This window comes from Ceratosolen solmsi, unplaced genomic scaffold, assembly GCF_000503995.2.
Source record: "Ceratosolen solmsi marchali unplaced genomic scaffold, CerSol_1.0 scaffold35, whole genome shotgun sequence".
Lineage (NCBI taxonomy): Eukaryota > Metazoa > Arthropoda > Insecta > Hymenoptera > Agaonidae > Ceratosolen > Ceratosolen solmsi.
In genome coordinates this window covers 7,726,470-7,735,023 of record NW_011948423.1, presented here as the reverse complement: position 1 = coordinate 7,735,023, position 8,554 = coordinate 7,726,470, and the positions used below count along the sequence as shown (strand labels likewise).

The following is an 8,554-nucleotide window of genomic DNA, read 5'->3' as shown; positions in this document are numbered from 1 at the left end:
GCTAATAATTTTGATTCAAAATATATTTTAATTGCTGTCTCTAAGTGTCTTGTTCAAAAAAAAAAAAAAAAAATAAATAAATAAATAAAATAAAATAAAATAAATAAATTAAAATAAAAGAATAATAGTAATATAGTTTAATAAAATAACATGTGAATAATTTATTTATCTAATGAATTAAATAATTTATCACGTTATCAGTCGAGAAACTGATACTCATTTTACATTTAACGGAAGTGAAATACTTTTATTATGTCCTAAACATGAGAAGACTTGAATTATAAATAGTATGCAAAGTTATGAAAATGTTAATAAAGTATAATAAAAACAATATATTTTCATAACTTAACATATGTATACAATGCAACAATTTCAGACATGTATTTAACAGCATTAATCCCTTGAATAAAACTTTCAAGGACTGTATGAAACGTACGTGAAATAATGAAAGGAACTTTAGTATCCTTTACATTCTTTGCTATACGTAGTATATCAAAAACGATCACATACATCTAATTTGATATTATCATCGATAGAAAAAATATCCTCAATCATACTCGTGCGAGGACTCCCTTTTACTAATAAGATTGTCTCTTTCCTCTTGAGTAGATGGCACTTCTGAAGAGATTGGCCTATTGACTTTTATAACCTTATTTACTTTACACAGACCTTCGGTCAAACCACTATTACCCGTAACACTAGAAAATACACTATGATAGTTATATTAAAATTAAAATGACTTCTGTAGATAAATCTCAAGAATATATTATTTCAACTTACACAACATCCGTTTCTTCGTCATCATCACCCTGAGCAAGTTCTTCAGCTGATAATGTAAAATAAGGATTTGCCGAGGCTGGTCTAAATTTATAACCGGTTAATACAAAAAATACATAAGTTGCCATTTCCCGGAACATTTCGTCTAACCACTCGTATTGGAAGGGTACGGTTATCTATATAAGTTAAACGTCATCAACACATTACTTATAAATAAATATTAAATAATAAGCCGTCACTTGTTAACAAAATTATTGTTATACCTTTAGTAGGTAGACTATGACGCGAGTAAAGTATATGTAGCAAACAATCATAATGTAAAAGTGCCTAAACAGCTTCAATTTACGTAAATTAGCAGCTGCTTTGCCATCCATGTGCGCTGCCTCTTGTAAATGCCTTATGCTCCAAACCACAGGGAACATTATAGCACCACAGCAAACTAAATCGACTAGAATAAACACATCGCGCCACCTTTTATGCTCAACGTCGCCCTCTTCACTTTCTTCAATTATGATTTCAGCAACGTTCGCCAGAACCTAAATAATAATTAATCATCAGCAATCTTGGCGACTTTTTAATGAACATTTATCTCACAATTTACTAAATAATTACCTGAAGTGGAATAACAATCATAAATAGTTTTTTATCTTTATCGGCTAAGATATGCTTGATAAATGTCCAGCCGGTGCCAACGAGAACAATTGTAATGAATAAGACCGCTCCTTTCAATAAATGCGTGATGTAATAAAGTATGGCCCATGCTGCCACGTGTTCACCTTTCGTTTGAATAAAATGAAAATTGATCCCATGAAATAATAAAGACAATGACTTTAAGTAAACGAGAACCGCCATAAGGTAATGAATCTTAAAGACCGGATGTCTATAAACAAAAAATACATTACTCGATACATAAATGCCAACTTATAAAGTAGATTTTTGGTGTTGAATAGAAACATATGCAACATACTTGCTTTTCTTTAAAATGAACACCCAAAAGCATCCTGAAAGAAAGAATAAAAGAGCCATCATGAAATACAATTCTGGCAAGGGCATTTCTCCTGCACTTAAAAAATTATCATTGTTTATTTCTTTAATTTCCATCTGAAAAATAAATACAGCGAAAATGTTTGATTTCAGCGACAAATGGTTGTAAATAATCGAGATTGTCTGCAATTCTTACCGAAAAATCTACTGCAACTCTGCGTCTATAATTTGGACAGTTATGGAAGTATAAATTATACAATCCCTCCTCTTTTTCATTGGCAACGTACATGGCAAAACTGGTATTGTAATACTTTTCACCCTTAATTTCTTTCATTGTCATTGGTAGTGTTTGCAAGCAGGTACTGGTTTCTTGAAACATCCCATCCAGCTTGAAATTATCCATCGAATTAACGATTTCTATTACAAAATTAAAAATTTACAAACGATTAGAGAAAGTAAAAAAAATTTTAATTATAAAATTATAATGCAGTATTTCTTTTTCTTAAAATCTCATTAGAGCATTAGCAATCAATTAGCATTAATTTTCGCGCAAATAAATATGAAAATTAATTATTTATATTTGACACTTGAACGACTAACTGCATCACTTGATTATTGATAATTTATTAAAAAATTATTTTTTATTAATGTATTCGTAAATGAAAATGAAGTTTGTCACGTGTAAGATCGAGGACAAGTCATGATATCTTTACAATTGCATAGCTGATTTCATCGCTTATTTTTAGAAATCCTTAGCACTTTTATTAATTTAGTTATAATATTCCCCTTCAAAATAACATACGATATGCAAAGTAAATTTAAGTTTCAAAATCAAAAATTAGGAAAATTTTATCGGTAAATGGTTTGTTGAGGAATGGAATATTCGAATGCCAGCATCAAATACCAATATATTCATTCCAGTCTAATATTAACTTCTCTAAGCTCTAAGAATAATTTTCTTACGCAGAAGATTCTATTTTAAGTTCTTCCGTATACATTTTATCGTAGGCACCAATTAAAAGTAGCACAACATTGAATAAGACACTGGATATAATAGTAGGTGCCGTGCACTTGAATAAAAGTCAAGCTCAAGCGATTGCAATTCTGCCAAATTTTCTATCCGCTTAATCACAATAATTATATTCTACTCGACGATTGTATGACAACTCTCTAGGTAAATACCGTTGGATTCGAACCAAAAGGATGTATTGTAGTTGAGCGTCGATTGCGATCAGTTTGTAGAATTTAATTATTTCTTAGCGTCATAATTATTTTAAAATTATTTTAAATCTGTACTCCTTTGTGTATACGTGTGTAAAATTTTGTTAAATACATTCTCTTCAATTTCGCATTAGAAATGGTAAATTAAGAAGTATAACGAATTAATTACCATGTGGAAACGAATCCCTTTTTGTTCTCGAAAACAATAAGCTATCGCTTAGCTTCGCTGGTAAATGCCGTTTATTCCGAGCCAGTCTTATAATACTTGAATTCTTATAAATGTGTACAGAATGTACATTACTGCTGCAATTTACCGTCAACCTAAAATTAAGACATTATAATTATTATGTAGAAAAGGCTTTTTCCATCGTGAAAAACATCAAGGTACATACTGCAAATGTTTCAAGTCAAATTTAAAATATATCACTGCGGTTTCATCTTTTTGCTCGTAATCTGATTTAGCATTGAATGTCTCTTGTAGAGGGCATTTATCGTGACTATCCAAATAAGGATTCATTGCATCGCTTAGCGTACGATCCAGACTAAAACCAAACTAATAAAAAAAAGTACATCTTAATTATACGATCATTTCATTAACAACCAGTCAAACTAATGCGCGCTTGGTATACAAATTTGTTATATAAACAGGACGAGTTATAAAATAATTAACCTACCACATCGTTATCATCGAAAGGTAGGGCTTTAAAATTAATCAAGTTTACACTCAATATCCCTTCTTTATAAAATCCAAAACTGCTCAACGATATAAAACGGCGGAAATCATTCTGTAAATCAATCATATAGTTACTTCACATATTAAAGACATGAGAAAAATATTTTTCAAGCTATGCTCAACAGCACAACAAACAACACAAACGTTAATACTGATAAATACATACCTTCAAGTCAAACTTATGTATCCTCGTAAATGCAGGGCCGATGAAAAAAACGGATAAAAAGCTAATGCCCAATATAAATTTGAATTTCATTTTCAAAGAACTAGAATATTCCCACGTATAAAAGCGTTTACATCACGGGCATTACAGTAAACACAATTGACGTCCTCGCAGATTCTGTTTTCTTCAACGCCTTGTTTCACCTTGCCAGCTGCCGATCTTTCTTCAATCAAATTTATCCCTACGTAATAGCTTGTCACTGCAATCTTTATCACAAATCCCACTCAAGGTCACTACCACTACTAATCAGCTACTAATTATTATTAACATGCACCCACGTACAAGCCAAACACATGGTCTTGTGGCTACAGCACGAGCATCTCTGGGCATCTGCGGCTGCGTGAAAGGTACCGTATCGTGTCCACAGCCCGTAGCTGGGGGGTCGGTGATTGTTCTTACGACTCTCAATTAAATTGCGACATAGCAACTCTCTCCAGACGCAATAAACGCGAGTAGAGTGTGTCCGCCTATAGAGTCAACAGTCAACGTATGCATATCAGATAGTGAAATTGCCGTAGTAGGGGTAATTAATAAATATCTCGATTAAAATGTCGAGAAGCTTCTGCCAATTGGCGCTTAGAGAAAGGCCTTCCGATCAAATGGTTATTTTGTAAGATGAGAAATGTATGGAAACAATGTAACTCGATTATTAGCAAATGACAAATTACGTGCGAGACTCTATGAAACTTCAAACCTGATATATCTAAAAGCCTTATATATACTCATCGCAATCATCTTTCTAAAATACCATGTAATTTATCGATTTCTTTCAATTATTATCATCATACTTGTATTGATTATTACTTTATTATACTCTATTATCATAAGTTAATAAAGCTATTAACTAATCTTTTTTGCGCGCGCGCGTGTGTGTTTGCGTGTGTGTTTGCGTGCGTGTGTAGCGCACGCGCGGATGCATGCATAATGTATGCGCCGTTGCGAATAATTGAAAAACTTATCCTTAACCAAAATAAATTTCAAAGTTTATCGACGATAGAAATCAAAATATTAATAGAATTGAACATTCCTTGAAACAAAACATAAAGCAAAATCAAAGAAAAAAAAAAAGTTAAAATATAATTATTTATTTATTTACTTATGATAAATATAGTCTGATATACTGCCATAATACGTCGATGAATAAACTTAGAAATGCCGTTATTTGAACATGAATTCTAAAATGTAACTAATAGATGCTACAATTTTAAAAACATTTTATTTTTAAAACTCGAAACGAAAAAAAGAATTTTAAACCAATTTAAAATTTCGAATTTCGAAGTAAAAATTTAACAACGTATTTTTCGAAAAAATCCGTTTGATAGAAAAAAAACTAAATGATAAATGTAACGATATATTACAGAATTAAAATTAAAGCACATATCCTGTATGTTATACGTTGTAAAAGAAATTTTATAATATATATTTTAAACTTTATGTGTCTCAGTACGTGTTTTGCGAATGGGCCTTAATTAAATGCTCTTGATGTTCGTTATCGAAGAATAAAATGAAATACAGTCGATAGGTAAAAAGTGCTTGTAGTTTAAAGTAATAAAAATATAATATTTATGATTAAACTCGATACTCCAGAAAAATCACTCTAAAAATTGATTGAAATGTCACTGCTGAAACACATTATCTAGTACAAATAAGTAACATTTTTTTCGTACGTTGAATTATTTATAAACTATGAAATTTTTATTTAAATCGATAGTAAAACAAATCGAATACCAAATAAATAATTATATGTTATTTATTTAAAAAATTTTGACTTCATAAGTAAACCAGAAACGATTTATCTATTATTTACACAAGTTTATTCATAAAATTCTATATAAATTATTATTATTTTACATTTGTTTAGGTGGTATTTGTACTCTTTCGAAATATATTTGATAATAGCTTTAGTGAAAAATTTATAGATAAATAATTTTTAATCTATCTTGAACTTTAATATTTATGTTAATGTTTCGTCAAACAAAAAGTAGTCAATAATTGATTGAGGTTATATTTATACTTTTATTTTAGAAATTATTTTTTGAATGTTATGGATAAACAAAACTTATTACCAAATTTTTTAAGTTCAAGTACTTATAAGCTTACAAAAGCTGCAAGCTTTTCCGAACTGTCAACGACAAAAAAAGTTGTTATTGAACAACAACAGCATTCAAAGGAATATGGAAATCTTATCAAACAATACAGCTGTGAGCAAATTTTTGATAAAAAATTGAATTCCAGGTATTAATATTTGTTTTTATTCAGGGCATTCTCAATTTTTCAATTATTTGAATTCTGATTTTTTTATTTAGTCTCGTAAAGGTATCCTGTAAATTGAAATCTGATAACGAAGAACATAATGGTACTTGGAATAGTACAGTATCGGTAGTGTCGTCGTTAGCAAATTTAGTACAAGGAGATGACATAAAAGTACCATTATCTATTGAAAGACAGTATTCTTCGTCTTCGAGTGAATATTTCGATCTTAAGGAGTCGAATATTAATTTTAAAAAAATTGATATAAGTAATAAAAATAATTTTTATGATTATGAAGAATCTATCAATGAAAATTGTAATAAGTCTAAATTTGAATTTAAAAGGCCAACGTTGATGATAAAAAAGTCTAGAGTCTTAAATGGCATTGATAATGTCATACATGACAATTACAATGTAAATAAGAATAATTTATCCGAATTACTTCAGAGAAATACTTGTAAAAATTCAAATCAGAATCAGAAAATCGATACTTCTAAATTAAAAGAAAAGCTCAGGTCATTAGTAGTCAGAAGACCAAAAGAAATAAATGACTTCAATTGGTTTTGGTTTTTCATATTTATTGTGCTAACGTCAATAACTTCATTATATTTAATAGTTCATTTCAATGGTGAAAATTTATCCTATGAATATTGCAATCCTCGCTTTAACTTTCATAATACATCGATCTATTTGAAAAATCATATACATGGTCAAGATACCGCGATTAACGAGCTTATAAAATACTTTGAAGAGAAAGAAAATAAAACTGGTTTGAATATTATAGGATTAATTGGTGGAACCGGTGTAGGAAAATCTTATGCTGCTGAAATAATTAAAAATAATGTAAAAGATACTTTCAATATTTTAGATGTATTTCGTCCATTTAATGAAAAAGTAAATCAAGCATATGCATCGCTATCGGTTTGTCAATGTAATTTAATAAAATTAGAAAATATAAAGACCGATGATATAATAGATTCTATAAATTTCATAAATTATCTAAATAAACAAGCCAACGACTATTGCATACTTATTTTAGCATTGTACAATACAGAAGTAGTTGATCATAATTTAAAAAGAACTTTAAATTTAAATAAATCATTGTCAGAAATAAGTGAGAATTTCCAAAAAAAAAACTTGCAATGTAAATTGTTAAGTTTCACAGCACTGGGCGATGATACTTTAATCAGATGTATAAAAGATGCAGCAGATTATAATAATATGGAATTGACAGATAAAAATATTGAATATATAAAAAATGATTTATTGAGAGCGGATAGTGGATGTAAAGGTGCTCATGCTAAAATACAAATTGTAGGAAAAGCTAAAAATGTCAACAAATTTTAATACATTTAATATTATTCATATAAAGTTGTATGTACTACTACTACACAATTAACATAAAAAGTAAATGATTTTATTATAACCCACTCTAACAATAAAATAGTCATATTAAAATTCTGAAATTAAATAGAAATGTACATAAGCATAAATGTACATTGTAGGTATCAATTTTCATGTTTAAATAAAAATACTGTTATTTGTATGCTTTAAAAATTTATGAATCGCTGATTTTAATATTAAACAAATATGAAAATTGTAAGTTTGATAACTGTGAAAGTAGAAATTTCAATCACCATACTGTGCTAAAAGACCTATGGATTTGTGCCGCACAGAACCTTAATATGATAATTCATTGCTTGGTGAAGAAAAAAATGGATAAAACGTGAACTATAATTGAAAATCGAGATAGTTTATAACAAAATTCATGTATTACTAATTACGTAAGATCAGATATATTTCACAATGTAAATTGGTATTATTAATTACGTTATATCATATGAACCTGAAATAACCATTATAATGTAATAAATTTAACAAACAATAGAATTTTCTAAATAAAAATAATTTAATACCAAATCAAGAGAATAATTCAAATTAATAAAATCATATTTATAACTTGATAAAATTAATAAAATTCATATATCAATTTAAAAGGAAGTGAAATTTGATGGTTATAATAGTAATTGGACAATTACTTCAAACACATTTGATCACAAACTTATAAAAATCCATCTTCTGTCTATTTCCGATAGATTCGTAAAATATTCTCATACAAATGAGTATTGTTAGGCTAATAGCTTTCGTTATTGCGAAGTAAAATAATGTTAAATTATTTAAAGTAATTCAGTGGCGCGCGTAATACTTACATTAACTGATCAGATATGTAATAAGTTTATGTTACAACGAGGTGAACAGTATAAGTAAATACAGCGAGCCACCGAGATAATTTGCTTCTACGGAGCGCCGATTACGTAGAATTGAGCAAATTACTTAGGCGGACAAGAGTTTTATGGTATGATATA

The 8,554-nt window shown here is 28.9% G+C and overlaps 2 protein-coding genes across 2 annotated transcripts; one reads left to right on the top strand and one right to left on the bottom strand.

Moving 5' to 3' along the window:
- Nucleotides 1-361: 361 nt before the first annotated feature.
- Nucleotides 362-4,607, bottom strand: LOC105362289 (protein GPR107). The gene is made up of 10 exons (XM_011499699.1): nt 3,882-4,607; nt 3,657-3,767; nt 3,375-3,535; nt 3,152-3,303; nt 1,958-2,178; nt 1,745-1,878; nt 1,390-1,657; nt 1,041-1,313; nt 781-953; nt 362-710 (listed from the first exon to the last, which is right to left on the bottom strand). The coding sequence occupies exons 1-10, from the start codon at nt 3,969-3,971 to the stop codon at nt 548-550; spliced, it is 1,746 nt and encodes a 581-aa protein (XP_011498001.1). The 5' UTR covers nt 3,972-4,607; the 3' UTR covers nt 362-547.
- Nucleotides 4,608-5,790: 1,183 nt separating this feature from the next.
- On the top strand, nt 5,791-6,820 carry LOC105362430 (hybrid signal transduction histidine kinase M). Its single transcript, XM_011499871.1, has 4 exons — nt 5,791-5,799; nt 5,964-6,173; nt 6,245-6,748; nt 6,805-6,820. Exons 2-4 carry the CDS (start codon nt 5,983-5,985, stop codon nt 6,818-6,820), a joined length of 711 nt encoding a protein of 236 aa, XP_011498173.1. The 5' UTR covers nt 5,791-5,799; nt 5,964-5,982.
- Nucleotides 6,821-8,554: the final 1,734 nt, after the last annotated feature.